General features: G+C 44.4%; 1 protein-coding gene across 21 annotated transcripts in view; it reads right to left on the bottom strand.

The window, feature by feature from the left end:
- Nucleotides 1-24,348, bottom strand: part of BAZ2B (bromodomain adjacent to zinc finger domain 2B) — a 242,777-nt gene that overhangs the window by 31,493 nt on the left and 186,936 nt on the right. For 18 of the 21 annotated variants that reach the window (XM_083153987.1, XM_083153976.1, XM_083153975.1 and 15 more), the window contains 6 exons: nucleotides 15,691-15,901; nucleotides 12,989-13,081; nucleotides 12,846-12,907; nucleotides 11,642-11,707; nucleotides 8,621-8,686; nucleotides 1-45 (listed from right to left, as the gene is read on the bottom strand). In XM_083153987.1, the coding sequence (XP_083010113.1) occupies nucleotides 1-45; nucleotides 8,621-8,686; nucleotides 11,642-11,707; nucleotides 12,846-12,907; nucleotides 12,989-13,081; nucleotides 15,691-15,901 (543 nt within the window). The remainder of the gene's footprint in view (nucleotides 46-8,620; nucleotides 8,687-11,641; nucleotides 11,708-12,845; nucleotides 12,908-12,988; nucleotides 13,082-15,690; nucleotides 15,902-24,348) is intronic. The other 3 variants (XM_083153981.1, XM_083153985.1, XM_083153982.1) reach the window with 1 other exon arrangement.

Here is a 24,348-nt window from a genome sequence, read left to right as displayed (position 1 = left end):
CTGGTGTTTCAGTAGAACAGCCTGTTGCCGTCTCATTTCCTTCTCCTTAAACAGAAAACAGAAGCAAGACTTTATGCAAGCTGTAAAAAGTGTGATGGACAGATATACTAGCTAGTAATTATTCTTTGTTTACACACACACACATATATATATATATATATATATATATATATATATATATAAATATATATATATATATATATATATAAATATATATATATAACATATTTGTATAGTTAGAAAAATAACATATATTGGAAAAGTCAGTTATAATGATTACAGATCACAGCGTAAACCTTAATGTAAAACATTTTTTTTATCTTAGTACTGTAGATGCTGTTCCATATCTGGCCAGCAGATGGCGGGCTGTAGCTTACATTGGAGCTTGTAAAATTATGGGTAATCTATGTTTATCTGAACTAAATTAATATTATACTGTGGAACACTACTTCACCCAGGGAATGGCAGTAATTCCAGACATGCTAGAATTGCATCACACAGTAAAAGCTGGGCACACACAGAAATTTTTCTCTGTCCAATCTGTCTGGTGGGCACAAAAATCTGGCACTGTATTGGAGCATATGACAATCAACCATTTGCTCCCACATGCTGGAAAATGGGAAAAAAAAACACCATTGTTTGAGTACATTTGTTAAATGTAACCAATTAGTCTGAATGACTATTGTCTGCTTTCCAGTATTTGAGAGCAAATGGATTATTGTCCTTTACTCCCGTACATTGCCAGATTTTTGTTCCCACCAGAGAGATTGGACAAATAAATCTTTAGGTGTGTGCCGAGCTTTACTGAGATTTTTATACATGACCTTATCGCTCAAATGCTATCTACAGGTGTTCGAATATCAATCGATCTGCAGATATATCTACAGATAGATGTTCTCCATACAGGCTGACCAAGAATCATGCACTGAGCTGTCAATCTCTGGCTGCTCCCAGCCAGATATATCTTTAGACACCATTTACAAATATATCACTCGTACACAATAGCCGATGTTGTATTGATATATCGGCCATTTAATCAAAAGAAAAAAGTGGACTTGGCCAGATCAATAAGTTCAGTAGTTAAGTGTCTACACCTGTTACAAACCTCTCCCATACAGTCACAGAGGAACTATGGCTCTACTTGAGGTTGGTTCTGTAAGCTGCGAACATTACTACCCCCCCCCCCCCACCACCAACCCAGGACCCGCTGCCAAATACCCTCGGTACCATGCAAGGGGACGTGTACGAGAACACACCCCTTCACATGCCTCCACCAGCAGGAGAAATTATTCAATGGTCGTTGACAATTGAATAATTTTTCCCGCCTTTGCAAATAAAAGTCTCAACTGACTTTTATTTGCGAGCACTAGGGCGAAGACTGGGTGGGCGGCCGCCCTCGGCCCCATGGGAACACTTGGCATTTTCATGGGGACGCCCATAAAACAATGCGGGCATTCCCATTTTTGCCCCGTCTGTCTCCGGCCATCCCTCCCGGCAAGTGTGTAACTCCCCGAAGCCGTTCGCTGTCAGGGTCTGCCCATGCGCAAATTCGAATCGCTACGAGTGATTCTGAATCAGCCCCTATATACAGACAGAGGTACCAAACCCACTATTATGGCTACATCCATGCTGGCTGACACAAGTGGCATATGCGACCAGTCTACACCACACACCGTTACGTCCATGTTTTTAACCACTTTTTGCTTACAAAATACTTACAAAATATTTGGCATTAATAACAGTAAAAAAACAGTAAAATACAGCAGAGGCAGCTAAAAATAAAGACCGCTTAAACCATAGCATTATACTGTAATACACACTGAAGCAGCACGCACTGCACGCTCAGTCAGCCAATCACAGGCAGGTTGCTACCAGCTTTTTCAGGAGAACATTTGTTCACAATTAAAAAAACACGCTCTTGCTGTTCTCCATCCAGGTTAGAACACCCCTTACCTCCTATGTACCTGCTTCAACAGATGCGGGTGGTTGGAAGTACCGAAATCCTGTTTTAATTCTTTTTATGGGCATTCACAGAGTGATTTCAGATAAGATGCTATATACAAACTGGTACATGCATCATGCTTTCCAGATAAGAGCCTTTACATTTATGTTAATAAGAATTTCTTGTTGGATTCAACAGCCCTAAATGTGTAATAGTAGCCACAATCAGCATCTGAACCATCCCTGTCCTTGGTGCACAAGTCCCATCTGAAATCAGATGAATCTCTATGAACACTCCCTACAAAGTAGCCGTCAATTCCGTCCACACACCCACAAATCACGTAGCACATCCTATGTGCGACTGCCTTGTTGCTGTCCAGTTTCACCCACCCACCCAGTGCAGTGAAGATGAGATGTGTATCACTCTGTATGGCCCATAGTTGGTTAGTTGAGTGCGGCATCTTATTGGCTATCGGCTGTCACATGTTTCGGCTCCAAAACAAGTGATAGAAGCCGGATAGACAATAAGATCCCGCTTTTAAGAACCAAGTAAATCCGAACCTGCACATCTCCACATTTACTGTATATATATATACTATTTTATTGTAAATCACAGAGGACATTTTCTACATAATGCTCCACAAAAAAAAAAGTAGAAAACAAAACAAAAGACTTTTGATTATTTGTAGAGTTGAGGTCGCAGATAGTAATGTACTGGACAGTAACATATACCCATGCCCATATTTTTAAATAAAGGAACAGCTATCCTTTAACCTGCCATACAGCGTATTACCCCAGCAGGTTATGTTTGGAGCATTTCCCTGTGGCCTGTCCAACTTACTGAACAAGCCACAAAGACTAATCTTATAACATTCACAAATATATGTGTATATATTCCATACAAGCAAAAAAGGACCAATAGGCTGCTGACCCTGCCGACTGGCCAAATCTATATATCTATAGGTATATGTAACCAATATCTCTGAATTCTATTATCATGTAGTGTTCAAGATTGGTTACTAATACTATCCAGTGTGCTGGGGGAACCAATGTCTTGTTACTTACCAAGTATTAACCCCTCCCTTGCATGCACCTGAAAAAGTATTACTGAACTAATTTGAGCATCTACCACTATCTGTATGCAAATCTATTTTGACCATATATGCTGGCAATCACAAAACAATACAGCAATGACCTTGTAATAGAGGGGGGTGTAACAGGATGACTGGTTCCCGTTATCATATCTGTGAGAAATGTGGCCTCATCGCAGCCCTCTGGAAGAAAGTGGTCAGGCTGCTTCCTAAGATAGAGAAGCCCCAAGTAACCACGCTTTCTGGCACCTCCATCGAATGAGAAATGTGACCACTGAATTAAAATATATATGCCAATAGATCATTACCAACAACGGCCAAACACCTGTATTCAATGTCCACACTGACTGGCTTGGTGGTGTTTCACAAATCATGTGACCACCACACAGATCGCCACCCAGAGCTTTCCAAAATGAGCCTACACGTCTCTAGATTTCATAGGTGGAAACGTTGCTGTTTCCATTCTCTGCACATTTCCTCAGGAACCCATCTGATCTTTAAGCTATTCACAGTCAGCTGGCTCCTACCTGCTTTTTTTGAAGACTAAGGGGCATATTCAGGGTCCGTCGTTAGGACATGCAGTTCCGCCTGTTCTAGCTTTTACATCAGCTAGACAGGCGGATTGTGTTTCACCCTTTCACCAACTAGTGTATTCAGGGTGAATACAGGGCGGAACGCCTCCTGGCGTTAAAACACCTATCAGGCGAAAGGGGGCATGTCCAATTCGCCTGCAGGGGAGTTCTCTGGGCACCCGGTCCACGTTCAACATGAACGCGCTGTATTCACCCTGAACACACCAGACCAGAGTAGTTCCCCGTCCCCCCCTCCCGTAGGCATGATGGAGCCGTGTGTGTGACAGTGAGTGAGATGGCTGCTGGTGATCTGTGTCTGTGTGTGACACACGCAGCAGAGACATACGGCAGGCAGGCAGGGGCGGCTGCTGCTGCTGCTGGAGGATGAGGATGGGAGACCAAACCACGGTCCCCATCACATCACTTTGGTACATACCCCTGCTGCTGCCTACACTGCCCGGGCAGCCCTCCGCATGTGCAGCCTCCGTTTTCCCCGTGCGCCCCTGCCCTGTCGCTGATAGGCTGAGCGGCGGAGGGGCGGGATGCGGCTGTCAGAGCTGTGCTGACAGCCGCTCTCATTGGAGGGCAGCATGGCAGGGGGGCGGGACGCGGCTTGGAGCACGGAGTGACACACTGCTTGTACAGCGTGTAAGCTCCTGCATTCACCCCCCCCCCCACATCACATAACTGCAGTGGTACTGTACATACCCCTGCTGCCCACACTGCCCGGGCAGCCCTCCGTGTGTGCAGCCTCCATTTTCCCCTGATAGGCTGAGCGGCAGGATGCGGCTGTCAGAGCTGTGCTGACAGCCGCTCTCATTGGAGGTCAGCGTGGCAGGGGGGCGGGATGCGGCTGGTAGCACGGAGTGACACACTGCTTGTACAGCGTGTAAGCTCCTGCATTCACCCCCCCCCCACATCACATAACTGCAGTGGTACTGTACATACCCCTGCTGCTGCCCACACTGCCCGGGCAGCCCTCCGTGTGTGCAGCCTCCATTTTCCCCTGATAGGCTGAGCGGCAGGATGCGGCTGTCAGAGCTGTGCTGACAGCCGCTCTCATTGGAGGTCAGCGTGGCAGGGGGGCGGGATACGGCTGGTAGCACGGAGTGACACAGTGCTTGTATAGCGTGGAAGCTCCTGTATTCACCCCCCCCCCCCAGCGCGGAGGGATGCGGCCACTACCACTGGCTGACACGCTGCTAAACTCTCAGAGCAGCATGTAAGCTCCATTCACACTAAAACACCCCTGGCACATTAATGGGTAGGAGGGAATGTCAACATGTGATTAGGTCGACATGGTGGAAGGTTGACATGGTTATTAGGTCGACATGGTGGAAGGTTGACATGGTTATTAGGTCGACATGGTGGGGATGGTCGACATGGGGTTAGGTTGACATGGTAGGGACGGTCGACATGGGGTTAGGTCGACATGGGGGAAGGTTGACGGTCGACATGGTGGGAAGGTTGACGGTCGACATGGTGGGAAGGTTGACGGTCGACATGGGGGAAGGTTGACGGTCGACATGGGGGAAGGTTGACGGTCGACATGGGGGAAGGTTGACGGTCGACATGGTGGGAAGGAGGTTGACGGTCGATATGGTGGGAAAGTTGACGGTCGACATGGGGGAAGGTTGACGGTCGACATGGGGGAAGGTTGACGGTCGACATGGGGGAAGGTTGACGGTCGACGTGGGGTTGGGTCGACATGGTGGGGACAGTCAACATGGGGATTCGGTCAACAGGAGGGAATGTCGACATGGGGTTAGGTCGACATGGTGGAAGGTTGACATGGTTATTAGGTCAACATGGTGGAAGGTTGACATGGTTATTAGGTCGACATGGTGGGGATGGTCGACATGGGGTTAGGTTGACATGGTAGGGACGGTCGACATGGGGTTAGGTCGACATGGGGGAAGGTTGACGGTCGACATGGTGGGAAGGTTGACGGTCGACATGGTGGGAAGGTTGACGGTCGACATGGGGGAAGGTTGACGGTCGACATGGGGGAAGGTTGACGGTCGACATGGTGGGAAGGTTGACGGTCGATATGGTGGGAAAGTTGACGGTCGACATGGGGGAAGGTTGGCGGTCGACATGGGGGAAGGTTGAGGGTCGACATGGGGGAAGGTTGACGGTCGACGTGGGGTTGGGTCGACATGGTGGGGACAGTCAACATGGGGATTCGGTCAACAGGAGGGAATGTCGACATGGGGTTAGGTCGACATGGTGGAAGGTTGACATGGTTATTAGGTCGACATGGTGGAAGGTTGACATGGTTATTAGGTCAACATGGTGGGGACGGTCGACATGGGGTTAGGTCAACATGGGTTAGGTCAACATGGGGAGAGAATGTCAACATGTGATTAGGTCGACATGGGTTAAGATCGACATGGTGAAAGGTTGACGGTCGACGGTGAAAAGTTGACGGTCGACATGGGGGAAGGTTGACATGGTTATTAGGTCGACATGGGGAAAGGTCCACGTCTCAAAATGGGAGTGAGGGATAACAGAATCATGGGTAAAAACTATCACATGGGTACAACACTGCATGCTGGGAAAGACAATGCAACATGGGTAGAGTAAAAAAAAAATATTTTTAAAAAATCAAAATATATTCATATGGGCAATAATAATTATACAAAATATATTTACAAACAAAATAAAAATAAATGACATTGATTCATGTAAAAAACTACATAAATAAAATAATATTTAAGGTTTTGTAGAGCAGTCCCGACAGAAGAAATTGTCTAGTTCACTTTGTCTAAATCCTGCCTGAAAACTGTAGAATCAATTTAGACAATCAGACACTGAATAGGCTAAGTCAGATTAACATGGCTGAGTTTAGACAATTTGAAACAAAAAGTCTAAATGACTCATTTAGACAGGCGAGGCAAAGGAAAGGAGTTGACAGGCGAAATGGTTTAGACTGTCTAGAAAAAATGATAGTGAATACTACAATTCATCTAGACTTTTTTTTCAGGCGGAAAAAATGCAGTTTTAGACAGAATGGAGCTAACGACCAACACTGAATACAGGCCTAAGGCTACTATCTCAATTATACCCATTTTACACCAAAACGCAGAGTAGCACCCAGGTTTTTGGACCCAGCCTCAACCTTGCTGCGACCCGGCGTTACCTTTTACACCGGCGGCGGTTCCTGAGTCGGCACTTGGAGATGACATCATCTCCAAGCATCGGGACTGCCGATCGCCGTGCCAGGCCCGGACTGCCGTGCTGGGGGTCAGCCCAGCACCAAAGTAAGCTGCTGGGTTGCCCCCAGCCCCCATGCACCCCCCCCCCCCTACCCAGCACCCGTTATTGAGATGAATGGATGCCGCACACAGGCATCCATTCACCTCCTCCCTGCCTTTGCTGCTGTCCAGAGGTTGGGCTTCCCCCATTGATGTAAAAGGGAGCCAGGTCGGATGACTGGCGTGCCCGTTTACACTGCCCTCTACCCAGGTCCTGCCCGTGTTCAACGCAAGTCAGGATCGGGGTAGAAGTTCTGTGTAAATGGACACGGGTTGACCCATTTACACCGCCGCTGACCCAGGTCTGACCCGCCAATGACCCAGGTTTTTGCGGTGGTGTAAAAGGGGTATTACTTATGCTTTCCTTTCTTTCGTCACACATCAAAGTTATATTAAAACAACAAGGTGTGTAAATAATTTCAATGACTGAAAGTGATTCATTCCAAGAAACATAAGCTTGAATCCTATGAGGTGATGAATGTACACATGGTTAGGTCACCTTCACAAATATCTCATCAATCCCAATACTGCAATCGGTTTAGGTCCTTGCATACAAATGTTGACCCCATTACAACAGGGTTCTGGATGATAGGTCGAAAGTGTCTAGGTGGATAGTCAATAGGTCGAAACCATGTGGTTGAAATGCAGAAAGACGACAAGACAAAAGGTCAACACAAGCGAAAGATCAATTTGGCGATGGTCAACACATGAAAAGGTCATCTTGAGATTTTAACGGGGGGGGGGGGAGGGGTGGTTCAAATTTTTTACGACTTTTTCATACTTTTCCATTCACGTAAACTTAGATTGGGAACGGTAAAAGTGAACCAAGCCATGCAAGGGGACGTGGTACACTAATTGGGGGTGCATGTGCCCAGGTATAGATATTGATGAAAAAAAAAGTGAAAAACTCAAGTCAACCTTATCAGGTGTCGGCCTTATCACTGTGTCAACCTATTCCAGTGTCGAATTTGTGCATGTCGAACTTTTGGAGTTGACCTAACTACTGTCAACCACATGATACACACTCATGAACTACCATTGGTGCATGCACAGGGTCCCCTGAAGATGCCCAGACCAGCAATGGCGTCTTGGGTTGGGGTGGAGGAAGGGACACAAATTATATATTTACACCTGGGTCCACCACTCAAGTACCACCACCGTTCAATGGCATCACATCACTGATGAAAATCTGGAGAGAATTCTTACCATTGAGTGCAACCTTATTATCCACCTCACTGCAAGATATTGTTCTATAATGTAATATGGGAATGGACAGAAATAGGACCACACACAGTGCTGGGGCAAGCTGAGAAATCTAGTCAGCTAATGGTCAGAGTGTAGGGCGTTGGGGCACTGTAGGTACACCACAATGTATGTGTCAGCCTATTAGGATTATTATTAGTGTGATTATACTGTCCACAGAGTCTGCCGTAGTGCCACCAACGCATTTCACCATCTACGGAAATCTTTACCGTGCAGCACAAAAGTGCCCCCATAATGAAAGTTACAATTTAAATACCTTTGTTATGTCCTTTTTTCAGAATGTTTACATATACAACTGATTATTTTATGCAAGGCTGCTTGTTTGACTCACACATAAATGATATCGGAACTACTCAATCAAGACGGACTGGAATCAATTTCAGGTCCAGTGTACTATCCATTTAAGTAAAAGCATGTCAGTCAATCTAAATGACCTAACCGAAGCATGTCAGGTATAAAGAGACAAGTTGGAAAGGACGCTCTTATCTAAACTAACCTTTATTCGCTTTTCGGCTTCCAAAATTTTGGCATTTGCTGCGTCTTCTTTCCTTTTCTTTTTAGCCTGTGCATGCAAAACAGGTCTCAAGGTCATGCGACAGCACAACTACAATCTGCACACTTTATCAGATGCTGGAGAAAGGCTGATACACTACTGGGTGACAGCACAATACGGGACACGGTACACAATAGAGGAGTATTTCTCCCGCATGCTAATGTTTAGTCTGCCTGGCATTTAAATAATGGGCGTGCAACTAAAGGTTAACATCCCTTTATACTAACACTCCAGAGCTGGCACATCATTCTAAATCAAACGTTATGTTTTATGGGGTAAGAGAAGCAATGTATTTCTAATGCACAACTGTGTCTCATTACGCTCTTTAATTAGGGATCATCAGTCATTCATTCTGTGAAAACATAAACCTCTAAATTCTGAAAGTAGACGAACATAAACCTATGTATATAGATCATCCTTCGCTACGCTGCTCCCTGTGTAATACTTCCTTTGGATGCCGTCAGGCATTTTTTTAGCAGAAATGTTACGTTAAAATGTATTTGTTATATTACAGGTCCCCGGATGATATGAAAACCAGTTTCAGGCTGTGTTTTACAATGGCCCCATATAATTCAGAACTGATTCCAGGACAAATTTGTTCTCAAAATAGGCAAAGCCATGCTGCACTGCAGGGGGGCAGATGTAACATGTGCAGAGAGAGAATTAGAATTGGGTGGGTTATTTTGTTTCTGTGCGGGGTAAATACTGGCTGCTTTATTTTTACATTGCAATTCAGATTTCAGTTAGAACACACCCCGCCCAAAACTAATGGGGTCTACACACGGGGAGATGTGGCTAGTGTTCTGAGCTACGCTAGATCGCTCAGAATGCTCAGCAAGATGGCTCCGCACACAGCGATGTGTCAGCGATGTGTCAGCGATGTGTGCTGAGCGATCTGTCCGGGCCGCTGTTCTCCGGTGAGAAGACTGGCCCTGACCGGCGATAGAGATCAATATTCAGCATGCTGGTTATTAATCGGCGGGAGATAGCGTTGTGCGCTGTCACTATGGACCCTACGCACGGAGCAATCAAAAAATGCCCTACTGTCGCCCCGTGTGTAGGCCCCATAACTCTCTCTGCACATGTTACATTTCAAATGGCTCCGGCATCCTTCTCCTGAAGACCATACTGAACCACCATATGGCTACCAAAAAGGTCAATAAACGACCAATGTGTGTCTGATGGTTGTGTCTTCAGACAAAAATGTCCAAACTCCGATAAATCCAGTGGGTGTCTTTAGACAAATCCCAGCTGCTGTGACATTTGCATATTCTCTCACAGCTGCTGCATATGGAGTCAAAAACATTTGTGTACATCTCTGAATCAGGCTCACTGTGCATTCTAGTGTGTGACCGCTGGCATTGCTGGGAACCAAATACAAAGCCGCACAGGTTCTGTTTCAACTGACACCACTGCTGGCTGCTCCTATGTTAGTGGCCCAAAGGGGCGTTGTAAATCTGCAAAGTGTATTCCTGGAAGGCCAGCAGTTAGATACAGTATTCTGTACTTGTGTACCAAGAACTTTGAGTGTACACAATTACTATGTAAAGAAACTAGTGCACACAGATACAGATGTGTCCTCATTCACCTAGCCTCAATGTACCATGCAGTGCCGGTGTCTGGTGTTAGTGAGTCCTGTGCTAGCATCAGGTATCTTTTTATTGCCAACATTAGAACAGATTGGGCTTATAAATTTGTTATGTGACATTTTTATATCTCTGTGTGACTGAGTCTGTATACGGCACAAAGAACAACAGAACTTGGTATGGAGAAAAAACAGCTGTACCATACAGGGTCACCATCAGGTGGGTGCTGAGGGTAAAACTGTCAAGGGCTCCACCGCTCTGGCAGAGAGGGGAGGGCCCTAGCCGTTCTGTTGCAACCTCTCCGAGGCCGATGTTCCCCCACGGCCCGTTTTCTGCCAGCCACCTACATTTACAATGGCAGACTGCGGGTTGTCCGCTATTGCAGCCAGTACAGCAGCACATTCCAGTACAGCAGCATGCAGAGGAGCCACCGTCCAGAAGAAAATGGAACTGCGACGCTGGCTACAAGAGGAGAAGGATGAATTTCAAACAGCACGGTAGGGGAAGGGGGGGTTTGTGGGCCCGAGGCCCTGCCTATTTTGACAATTCCGGGCCCTGTATTCTCTAATGGCAGCCATGGTACCATAGCACTTTGTATACAGAGACTCAGTCACACACAGATATACAAGTATTGTCTATCAAAATTTATCAGCACGGTCTCCTAGTGCTTCCTAGTATCATCATGTTGGGACTTAGATGCACTTTCTGAAAAGAAAAAAAAAAAAGACAACCAATGCCAGCAGACCTGGCACACCGAGGGTCTGTTTGGCAGCAGTGCTATATGAGAACACATCTGTATATGCCAAGTGGGCAAGAAAGGTGCGGGTGGATCTCATGCTTCTCTCTATACCACACCTCAACTCTAACAAATACATTTCCTGGTAGGTAACTGCCCTCCTGCCCCTAACCCTCCGGTTGGTAAAAAAAATCCCTCTTTCCACCATTTTTTCCATCAATTGTCCCCTAGGTACAATATTCCATTGGTATCTAGAGAGGACATTAATATTTGGGATAGGCAAGCAATATTTTAGCTACAAGTATTACAAATATTTCAATGCTGTGAATCAAAACCTATGAACATATTTCTGCATACTGTATATAAACTTCTAGTAAATAAATAAACCAAAATGTAATTTGCACAGAAAATACCATCTCTGGCTAAACAAGTATTTACAAGACTTTTGATTTGAAAAAGGGCTGATTCCCTATATTGGGTTATCTGCTGCTGCGCACAGTAAATCGGGGACATATGTAGTATTTTGTTTTTGGAATGTAACAGTTATATACATAATACAGATATAATTCAGCTTTTCACTCTTTATAAACATGTTGCAATGACATAAATGCCAATTAAAAGCAATGCACAGGTCCCTTATACCTCTAGGATTTGTTGGGCACGAAGCTCTTTTTCCATTCGGATCTGCTCAATTCTCTTGATTTTTTCCTACAATGAAATAAATATCTGTAAATGACATGAATGAATAGGCTGCAATGAATATCCTCTTATAGTTCCCCTCATGTGTATGCATTATAAAACTTTTTGCCAACCCTGAAGAAGTTGCTTATGATGAAACGCATCAGGTGACCATAGATGTACTGTACTACCCTAAGCTACAAGTTCCCCTACCAGGAGCACATAGTGGGTAATAATATCGTTTGCGGCTGATGTTCAGTTACATGCTCCAGAAAGTTTATTACAATGTAAGAGTATTTAAAAAAATGTTAAATGTTGTATTATATTGAAATTATACTAGACAAGGAAAGGCCTTGGGCACTATAAGCGCCCTCTTGGTGTCTTCGATATATTATGTTAGGTCTCAGTCATCCTAAGGGACTAAACGGACAGTCACATCATCTATACTGGACTATCAATAATCTAGAGACAAGGGTTAAAGTAAATTTCTGTTGACCCAGCTTTCACTACTTCAATACTGCCCCTCCCTACGCATTTGGCTCAGTGATTAGAGTTAGGCACTCAGAAAGTCTTGAGCGCAATACGGAGATGTATTGTGTTACGGAAAGTCTCAGAAGAGGAGTGATAGTGTTGATTTATAGAAGCACAGGCATGAAGGGGTGTCAAACGGCACTGACTCTCTAGGTGGTAGGGCATCTTACTTACACGGCATGGGGTAATGTATGGTACGGAACAGCTCATGCTGGAAAATTTAGACGAAAACTTCTTTAAGAACACTCATGCCAAATATGCAGGAGGCCCAAGTAAAAATGCATTCAGCATTTAAGTCCTTCCAGGAAAAGGGAGACCATTGAAGTTCTCACCTCCTGTGGCCACACACAGTCTATCCTGATCTTTCTATCAGGATAACCTTATAGTTTGGCCACACGTGGGCACATGGGGGCACATGGGGGCAGAGATCTGGCTGAAGGATGCTCAGGCTGAAGGTCACATTAAATAAGAGCCGGTCACTGTGATGGCAAGAGGACCAAGCTCTGGCCAATCGTTGATGCTGCAGAAATTGATTAACTTAAACTTTTGACACAAGCTCATTATTTTGTATTGTGCCTGGTTTGGGGCCATAAGAGGGGCAATTTTGGGCAATCACTAAAATAACTGAGAATGTTACCTGCTGCTTCAACATCCTTATTTGCTCCTTCTGTTTCCGTTTCTCCTCTGCGGCCATGATAGCTGGAACAGAACAATGAAGAGATATAACAGACAATTTGCTGCTGGGGATAATGTATTACTAGACCGGCGATGCTTTTGTACCTTGCTGTTTTTTCGCCTCTTTCGCTGCCCGGACCTGCTCTTGTTTTTGAAGCTTCCGCAGAAGTTTTATTTGTGCAGCTTGTCTGGCGATTTCTGTAACCCAAGAAAAAGAAATAACAAATTATGTCTAGACTTGTTTCATGTAATACATCATTCCAACCATACAGAAAACTGTAAAATGGGCAAAAAATATATTATACAGATATTATACAGATATCACTATTGTTTTACTGGTTTTTTTCTAACACTAATATTTAATATTACATCTGTCCAATACAAATGTTTGCATCTTGCTGCCTGCAACTGTCAATGATCTGAAATCTAAGTTTCCTTTCTAATGTGTAGGCCCTACCCACCCATTAAGACACCGCCTGACCAAATCAGTGACAAAACGCGTTGGTTTGACTGTGGTAATTCACAATCAGAGTGGCTTCCCGTCATTCTCTACCTACCCCCCCCAAGAAGCTCCAGAACCACCAGACTTGCCCCTTTTTAAAGGCCCCTAAAATCATGAGGCCCCCGGCACCTTCCCAGTGTGAAGAAGATGGATCTGGTGGAGCTACAGGACATAATTATGCTTTTTCTATTAAAGACACATGCAACGTAGATCTGATCAAGACAAACCAGAGATAGGCAGGGACACATCTGCAGCTGTTGGTAAACCACACATTTTGGCATGTCTATTGTGACGAGGCACTGCAGCTGATGAATACCAGTTCAGCAATATATATGTTCATCTTTGGAAAGTTCATAATAACAACATAAACTGCAAGTGGGAAAACCTCTCTTGATACCGTACAGTGTAAATAAACTGTATCCATATAGTATATATATATATATATTGGAGAAATGAGGACACTTTGTCCAAGGAAGCAGCAGTGAAAACAAACTGAACCACACTTGAATGACCCCCCAAACACCTCACAATTCCCCCTTCCCAAAGCCTCAGAACATTTGGCTCGCAAGAGAAATTTGACTGAGATTGGGGGGTCGTATGGACTAAATGGACTACTGGGGACCAGATATGTAACTGGCACTGCTGGGGACATGATATGCAACTGGCACTACTGGGGACATGATATGTAACTGGCACTAAATATGCCATTCAAATTCAGTGCCTGAGATAGTCCACAAACTTTGTTTCATTTGAAACCTTGTTTCATCCTTATATAAAATATATCTGTTTGTATTTCATGTGTTTGACGTGCTTATACAACATATATGCAAGTTAACTAATAGAAACATAAAAATATTCCAAAATACGGAATAATACATTATTTATTTTATTTATTTATTTATTAACAGTTTCTTATATAGCGCACACATATTCCGCAGCGCTTTACAGAGGATATTTGACCATTCACATCAGTCCCTGCCCCAGTGGAGCTTACAATCTATATTCCCTACACATGTACATGCACACACAGACATTCTAGGGTTAATTTGTTGGGAGCCAATTAGCCTACCAGTATATTTTTGGATTGTGGGAGGAAACCGGAGTACCCGGAGGAAACCCACACAAGTACGGGGAGAATATACAAACTCCACACAGTTAGAGACATGGTGGGAATCGAACCCATGACCTCAGTACTGTGAAGCAGTAATGCTAACCATTACACCATCCGTACATTATTCAAAATACTTCTGGCCCCGAGCATTTTGGATAAGGGATACTCAACCTTTACTAGTTAAATCTTCACCTTGACCCTGCACAGTAATTCTAAAAAAGAAAAACTTATAGTTTCCAAGGGGTTGCCAAAAATCTTACCACTGGCCCTGGGCTCTGCATAACAGGAGGAGGTGAGGGCATAGGTGCCGATTCTGTGGGTGCTCAAGCGCCCGAGCACCCACAGGAATTAATGAGCACCCACGTGCCCGTAACTCCAGAGTCCCAATGCGGGGCCACTGTATTTGCTTGTTGAGCCTTTTAAAAGGCTTGAGAACCCACCAGCAAAAACATAAATCTGCACCTCTGGGTGAGGGGGTAATTAGGTGTCAGAGGGAAATGAGTTGCGCCACCTCTCCAGGACCACTTTAACCACTGATAGTTTTTTTTAATGGATTTTGGGCTTGCAGAATACATATTTTAGCATCATTTAAGCCTTCACGCTACATAGATTATAGGTAGAAATTAGTGAACAAGCAAACTTTAGAATGGATGTTAAAAAGTATTTGATTATAAAAGTGATTCTCTCAGCCTGTAAAGTGCAGCTCCTCTATACCATCAGCCATCTGCTTAACTATAGGTGTTTCATCTAAGAGATTGCTCTTGGGTCAATTTTATCAAAGCAGAGCAATATTAGAGGCAATAAACAGAGGGATATAGTGATATAGTCAGCACAGAGGAGAAAACCCTCAAACTGTTCCGTCACACAGACATTGTATATAACACACAAGTGATGCTGTAAATAATATCTGTATAAACGGTGATGTTATGGCTTGTGTGTAAAGAATACATGATGATTAGGATTAGCGGTCACCTTAAGGAACTCCTTGGTGACATGATTGGGTCTGTGAAGAGCGACATGGCAACATAGAGGCAAAAAAAAACACAACACTGTAGTATCCGAATCAAATATGTCTCTTAGCATATGGGTCGGATATACCCCATAGGTATAAGGGGAACACTAGCAAATAAAACACACAACTGCTTCTGGTGTCATTACCCTGCAAAGTCTTAGAACTCCATTTGGTCAATATACCTTGTGCCTGCAGCTTCCGTAACAGCTTGGCGTTGTCATTGACAACAAAGTCAGAGGTGCCCACGTTTGGAGGACGTCCTTTTCGCCGTTTCATCCTGGACTCTTGTCTGGCGAGCTGCCTCTCCGGATTGGGTGGCCGCCCTCTGCGCCCCTCCATAGCTCGGATACGTGGAACTATTTCTTCATCTTTGAGGAGACACCATTGCAAGCCCTTTAAATGAGTAAAGATGAAATCAGTGTAGTTACAGGAAGATGCCCCCACTACAATTACAGCCACACATGCAATTTTGCAGCTTACTGCCCTGCAGCACATAAATAACTATTTACACTTGGAATATGCTGAAAACTATGATGTTGAAATGCTCAATAATAGTAATCACTGATGTCCTTAGAGGACTTTGTGTGGGGAACCGGAGGAAACCACACTGGTTAGCTGCAATGCTACCCAAGTTGCATTAATCCAATGAATAATTCTGCACTCAGAAGGGTTTCCATAGCATCATTTTGGCCTATTCTGTTTCGTTTTCAGGAGAATTACTTTAGAAAGTTCCATAAATGGGTTAAATGATTTGCGACAGATGCCTGAAAGTGTTACAAAACACCTGAAAAAAAGCTAAACAGGAATATTTTCTGTATCCCAAAATGCTACAAAGACTTTCCTTTGCGGAAAAGCACTTTCTGGCTGTCATTTCTCAGTTATTAATAAAGTACATCAAAATGACACTTTTGAAAACCTCCAGTCATTTCCTTATGGTCACGATCAGCAGTGGCGTAACTATAAATTTTGCTCCCCCAATGCAAAAAGTTTGTGCCCCCCGCCCCCCCCGGGTTCCTTTTCAGCGTGTTTCCCCAGCGTGTGACGTGATGACGTCATACGCATAACGGAGAAGCTGAAGCAGGAGAGAGGAAGAGAGACCAGGCTCTGTGTACAGTCAATTGAATCAGTGGAGGGATTTGTCATCTCTGCCATGGCCGCATCCGCGCTGCGGCTGACTCGTCTCTGGTGCTCAGCCAGAGGGCAGCGGCAAGCAGCAGCATGTTAGTGCGTCGAGCGGGTGCCGGCACCAACACAGACCCCGCTGCAGCTTGCTCCCCCAAGCGGCAACTGTGGCTGCCTTACAGTAGTTACGCCACTTACAAACAGCCTTCTAGATGGTCCTGCTATCTCCGTTGGCACTTTTTGGTGGTCGAGGATGCTTTCAACACTTTTTCATGCACTTCTCCCAGTTTGAATTTTGTAAGAAATTGTCAACACCTTGCTGCAAGAACCACTAATGTGCACTTCTAATTAAAACTCACTTTTCTCAAATATGCGTATTTGTGTGATGCGTGCAAATTTCCTAGCACACTCACTCCTAAATTGGATTGCACTCTATGGGTAAAAATTAATTGGATGACAGATTCAGAAAGTGAGAGATTTGGTAAGAAATCGCCTTTTTTTTTTTTAAAAGCGGCAATAGTTTACACTGCAAAACCAGTTTGATCTCGCAGTACAAATGATTGCCGCTTTTAAAAAAAACTGTCCATTTCTTACCAAATCTCTGACTTCATGTACCACAAAAAACCATAAAAGCTCACACCAACACAACAAAACGATCATACTAAAGGCTACACGGATGACCTGATTTCAAGTTGGACGTCAATATATTTAGGGATAGATTTATCAAAGCTTGGAAAAAGATAAATTGTCTAGAGATATAGGGCCTAATCATTTGGAACGGGGCAAATTCAGCCCGCACCGTTGTTGGCGACCATCAAATGATTTCTCCTGCAGCAGAGGCATGTGAGGGGATGTTTTTTTGTTACACATCCCCTCCCATGTTACTGAGTAGAATCGGTGACGGAGGGGGGCGCGTTCGGGCAGGCAGTGTCTCAGGCCAATATCGCGGCCTACGGAGCCAACCTGCATCAGGCCCATAGTACCAAACAATCAGCCGCTGATGCTGGTCATACGTTATACAATTATCTTGGTGATCTGGCAAATAATAGCGGATCGTGCAGATAACTGTTAAGTGTATGTGCACAGCCAATCCAAATCTATATCTATCGGCCAAACAAGCCGAATCGTCCAGCATATGTGTCCAATGTATTATTTTGAAGTTGGAGCAGTATATTCACTGCCACGGCCAACCGATGGACATTTCGCCTGCTCCTACACTGCAGATATGTTCACTCCCCAGGGGACAGACTCTTATATTGTATCTGTACACTGAGCGGAATGCATCAAGCCTTGCTTTTTGCATGTGATGCATCCTGCCACTGACTGCAAGCATAGCACCATTTACTAACACTGTATGCTTGAATAATTGATGCTAAAATTCCAAAACACAGCTCGAATGATATAATGGCTTCCAGGTTTATGGTTCAGAGTCCCACTGCGGCAGAATGCCCATCAGCCAGCACATTTGTGAGCCGCGGGGAAGAGTGTGAGGAATCCAATACGAAAAAAGTGGGGAAACACTCATCGGCTTCTATTCGGCAATGCCATCTATAGATGACACTGTCTATTGGGTCCAAGCTGGAGAAAGCTTTACATTTCAGAGCTTAGTGCATATGGAAAATACTGGCAATACTCGGGAAATGTCATTTTCAGAGTTTTTACAGCATGTTGACGCATCCCAGCCGCTGTCTCACTATGGAGGTTATTCTGATTGAAAATACTTGCTCAAACTAAGGATTTTATTAAAGGCTTTTGCTTAAGTATCAGTCATAGTTGTCACTGCCCCTCATTGAGTGAACTTACAAGTAAATCTCAAACAGCAACAGAAATTAAGTTACTCCTGTATCTCTTTGATATAAACATCCCACAATTAGAGCTACACACTTTTGTTGCTCCTGGAGACTACACTGAACTACACTGTATGAGCTACTGCTGCCATCAACAGAAAAATTAACTGGTATCCATGGAAACTCAAATAAACAACTGTCTGGATTATCTTAAAGGCACCTCAAAATGGGGCAAAGGTATTATTCCTGGCGAAGAGATAAAGTGGAAAGTGATAACGAACCAGCCAATCAGCTATGCTTAAAATATAACCGTTAGGAGTTGATTGGCTGGTGCATTATCATATATGTATATATATATATATATATATATATATATATATATATATATATATATATATATATTTCAGAAGATTTTGTACCACCCAATAATGCATTAGACATGACCTTTAAAAAAAACTAGTAGGTGCAATGTTAAATTATTAGTTAATGCCACAAATAGCGGTCTAATATGCATATGCCTCCTGAATTATTTTCAGCTCCCTCTTGGATAAGTAATTTAATATTAAAATATGTTTTCCCTCCAATTAGTTTTTAAATTTATTAGAAATGGAAAACCCCAGGGGAGCTGACTTGTGTTTCCTATAGAAGATTTGCCATTGCTGCTAATTAGTGTTTGGTGACTGGCTGAACTAAACATAAAAATGCACAGTGCTTCTTGCCTAGGACACGTGGTTACAGTTCTCCATACACCCTGGATTGGCTTCACACTGCAGACGAAATACATGTATAATCCATGAGGTTACCTAATGTTATTGACCAGAGCTATTAAATACCCATTTAAATAATTAGAATGCTGTGACATATATATATATATATATATATATATATATTCCTCCATAGCTGCCAGGATAACAAGGTACCAAATGCTGCCCCAAATGCCTTCTCTCTTCCGAATCCCATAACAGCTGCAGCTGCACCCTTGGACTTTACAGAATGGGGAATTCAGTGTGAAGAATATTATTCCTGTGTGGACTGTATGCTAAGTATTGTCAATTCCAAAAAGATCTCAAAACCTTACATATGTTGTCTATATCAATTACTAGCACAAATAAAGTACATATTTCTCATAAACAGTTTCCCCAAAATACTATGTCCAAATAATAAAGAGGGTATCTTCATTACTTTTATGCCTATCCCCTCATTGAGAAAATCTTTATAAATAAAATCATTGCTATGCCTTCTGCTGCCATAATGTATGACGGGAAAAAAAAGCACTTTCTGCTTTTTTAACATATATACTTGTTTGCGGCACACTATCTAATGAGTCCATTGAAAAAACATTTGATATTATTTCTCCATTGATTGATACTGTAAGTTATGACGGACCACCAGTTAAAGCATTTGAATTGTAGAGGTATTAGACCTTTAAGCCCTGTACACACGGGGGGATATTTGCCAGTATCGCTGAGCGACCATATCGCCCATGTTTTTTTGTGTGTGCAGGTCAATAAGTTGCAAGGAGTGCGTTCCTGCAGCCAGCCCTTAATGATCGCAGGAGCATGCTTCTGCGATTTTGACTTTTCAGTCGGTCACTGAAAAAAAAAACACGGTACACTGTGCGATATATTCGCTAAACGATATATCTCTGAGCAATTATAAGCCAAAATCGCTCCCTGATTATATTGCACCATGACTACACACCTTAAGATAAATATTATTTCACAATCATGTTATAAATTTTAATGCTAATCCCCGGTCACCAAAACCTACCCAGGCATCCGGCTCTTCAGTTAATTAACAGTTGTATTCCTGGACAGAATTTACATGTACTGCTCCAGAAAAGTGGATTCATTGCTATATGCCAACATCAGGCAGCAGCGCAATTCACCTGAATAGTCGTAGTATATGAAATGTTAGTTCAAACGTAGAATAGATGAGCATGCTTGCCGCCATATCCCTCTCTTGGCATTATGATAGGGATGGCTATTGACCATCAATGATTCATACTTATCAATGGTTTCTGGCTGATGTTGAATGCTTTTCGACGGTGGAGAACAAGACGATTTCCTTCCATCAATGGCACAGCCTAACCAAATGGTTTTAAAAAAAAAAAAGGTGCTGGGACATGGAGAATAGCTCCACCCACTGACACTGCGAAGCTGGTCCACAGCTTCTGATTGGTTTGTCAGTCAACCAGTGAAACCACTGAGGGTTATCCATTGCATAGTTGGCAACTATCGATGGCCATATCGCCATTGATGGTAACCACACCAGTGGCCATCCCTTCATCATGACCATATCCAGTTGTATGCTGAATGGGGAATAATTAAAATTAATTAACAATAGGTGATTTGTCGTTGTCAATCAGCAGCAGATTGACAGACAGTCCTAGCTTAGGTTTTATTCATGGAACCCCTGTGCTACAGCAACATATATACATATACATATATACCGATACCTTAACACATGGTCAGAAGGTCAGAAGGTTGAAGTGGCGCGAAATAAGTATTTCTAAAGAGATAAGATCCTGTGCTAATGGTCACTACCGTGTGTCCTGATGATACAATAGAGCACAGAATTGTCAGGGCCGGATTTGTGCCTAGGCCCGTGAGGCACCGGCCTCAGGGCGGAACCAATTAAGGGCGGTAGGCAGGCTGACATTCTGTTAAATAGCAGCATGGCAGAGCGGGTGGGCAGCGGCGAGTGACAAGCGCCGCTGCCGCAGACATGAATTATCATATGTCGGCGGCAGCGCCGCTCGTCACCCGCCACTGCCCACCCACTCTGCCATGCACATTACATCACCGCTTAGTGGCTGGGTCTGACGGTCCCCCTGCGCGTCCGGAAATGGCTCAGGCTCACTGCTGCCGGCTCCCGCCCATTTGCTACTCTACACACACAGTCTATTGGCTGCTGTGTATCCAGCAGCTTAGCTGAGCGGTGCGCAGATCCTCCCTGCGCTCAGTCAGTCACAGTGTGTGAGCTGGAGAGAGACTGACGGAGACACTCTGCTAATCACTGTACTAATAAGTGCCTCCCTCCCTCCGGGTCCTCCGTACAGTGAGCAGTCCAGAGTGCTTAAAAAAATATTAAGGTGGGCTACAGTTACATTTTAATGAAATATATAAATAACAATGTATATACATATATGATTAAATTAAAATGGGGGGGGGGGCACAAAAATGTTGTGCCAAGGGGCGGCCTGACCCCTAAATTCGCCCCTGAGAATTGTGCATTAGATGGTAACACTCATCTACTTATCATACTTTGCAAATCTCCCTGCCACAAACGATGTCACTCACAAACCATAAACTAAAGATCAAACCGTGAACTCCTATCATCTTTCCCCAAGTAGCTTTCTAATCAGGACCACAATCAAAGCCGCATCCATCTTTAAAGCTTCCGTTTCACTTAGAAGTCTTCCATATATCTTCTTTAGTTTTGCCTCTTATTATTCTGATAGTTCCCTGTCAGATCCTCCAGCAAAATTCCCACTTCTGAGGAATCTCAAACTATTTCATGGTGCCCCTTATATACGGACCCAGTGGAGTAAGGAACGCTGCATAATTAAATCCACTGACTAAATGTTATTAATTGTGATGCAACGAGAGGAAATAGTGGAGAAGTCACATGAGAGGGTTACTGATCAGTGGAATAATCTTTTAACCATTAAAAGGCTGAATTTTAGCATTCTACTATACTTTTCCTAAAGTCAGCGGCGTAACTATAGCACCGCAGCCCCCGCCACCGCGCGGGGGGGGGGCGCTGTGCATGTGGGGGCGCCAGGGGCTGCGGTGCTATAGTTAAACCCCCCCAATCCCCCGCAGACTTACCTATCTCGCTGGTCCCGGCGGCTCCGTTCTTCTGCTGAGGACCACCACAAAATGGCCGCCCCCCATATAGCACACAGTTCTCTGAAACTGTCTGCTGTATGGGGGCGGCCATTTTGTGGTGGTCCTCAGCAGAAGAACGGAGCCGCCGGGACCAGCGCGATAGGTAAGGCTGTGGGGGATTTTGGGGGGGGGTTTGCATAGGCGGCGAGGCGGCAGGGCAGGGGGGTAGGGGTGCTTGGCGGGGTGGCGGCGAGGGGGGGCGCCCCCCCCTAACGGCGGGGGGGGGGCACCCAAAACGTAGCTACGCCACTGCCTAAAGTAATACATGTGTAACACAGCCTCCATCTATCTCTTTACTCTACTTTTCACTATGTACAGCTTATGACGGGTTCCAGAAAATATCTAAGCCATCTTCAAGTTATCTGCTGTAGACTACCAGCTAGAAGTCCTGTGTACCAGCTATAACCCTCCCTAGTCTCGCTCTATCAGGGGGCTCAGAATGCCAGGCTGAGCGGAGTTCTCAGACATGAGCCAAATTAGTTTACATTGCATGTTTACAGTTATGATACTTATGGACAACAGTCTAAATTACTGCAGATGTCTTATGCTGCCCATACACTTATATTGCATGTCATCATTTGATTTCGACCACATCTGTTATAAATCGAATGATTGTATGCACATTTTGTGTACCATTTGACGCGATGTGCAGGCACACCGGTCGAATCTCGCGTATCATGGTCTTATGTTCTCCACATAATATTTGTACGTTCGGTCGAATGCTGTTTTGTGCGCATTCAATTTTTCTAACTGCGCCGCTTGATTCCTGAAGATTTCGGGTCACTTCCTGGCCACTCCTCATCCACGCACTGTGCACAGATCTGTTTGATAATCTTGTGTGTTTTTTACAGCATTCGATGCAAATCGCATTAGATCATGCGATCCCGCCCAATTTTTTTTTTATTGCAAGGGGCATTCGATAAATCGCATGATTGTATGCACAATTGTTCGCCAAACAATAAGCATTTTTCAATGCGATTTATCAAAATGTGAGCTTCAAGGGAAATCAAACCCGATATTGCGTTGAATGCAATCGCACAAATGTATGGGTAGCAGTAGATAGATAGACACACCAGGTATTTTAAAATTATAATAGGTAGTGGACCTAAAGATGTAGGGTTTGGGGGAAACAAAAGTAAAATAATTGAGTTCATACAGTTATCACTGTGTGAAGCAATCAAAAGAGCTAATTCAGACTTACTGTAGGAGTCACTTTGCACCAGGGAAAAACACTTTGCATTGAGGGTAAATACTCTGTGCTTTTGCATGTAGCCCACAAATACTGGGCAGCTTTATCTATACAGCTTTATCTATTTTTTATGACAAATTATATTTTAAAAACTTCAGTCCTGGGCCCCCTTTCTGTCTGGCCTTGGGTCTTTACAGTCATTCCTCACCAGCGGCGTAACTATAGCACCGCAGCCCCCGCGGGGGGGGCGCTGTGCATGTGGGGGCGCCGGGGGCTGCGGTGCTATAGTTAACCCCCCAATCCCCCGCAGACTTACCTATCGCGCTGGTCCCGGCGGCTCTGTTCTTCTGCTGAGGACCACCAGAAAATGGCCGCCCCCATATAGCACACAGTTCTCTGAAACTGTCTGCTGTATGGGGGCGGCCATTTTCTGGTGGTCCTCAGCAGAAGAACGGAGCCGCCGGGACCAGCTCACTAGGTAAGGCTGTGGGGGATTGAGGGGGGGTTTGCATGGGCGGCGGGGCAGGGGGGGTAGGGGTGCTTAGCGGGGCGGGGGGCGCCCCCCCCCCCCCTAACGGCGGGGGGGGGGCGCCCAAAACGTAGCTACGCCACTGTTCCTGACCTTGATGGCTGCCCTGTTCCCCACCACCATTCATGTAAATGAATTTCACATATAGATGACATTCACATATAGATGACAAAGATTATTGTAAACCGGGATTAAAATGTAAATTTACTTTTCAAAATACGATTCACATGTCATAAGAATCATCCAGTCATGTTTCAAGTATTTCATTTTTAAAATAACACCGCAGACACCAAAACACAAGGACACAAAACAGTACTAAA

Source organism: Crinia signifera, chromosome 7 (assembly GCF_055691185.1).
Source record: "Crinia signifera chromosome 7, ASM5569118v1, whole genome shotgun sequence".
NCBI classification, from domain to species: Eukaryota; Metazoa; Chordata; class Amphibia; order Anura; family Myobatrachidae; genus Crinia; species Crinia signifera.
This window is presented reverse-complemented; position numbering and strand designations above follow the sequence as displayed.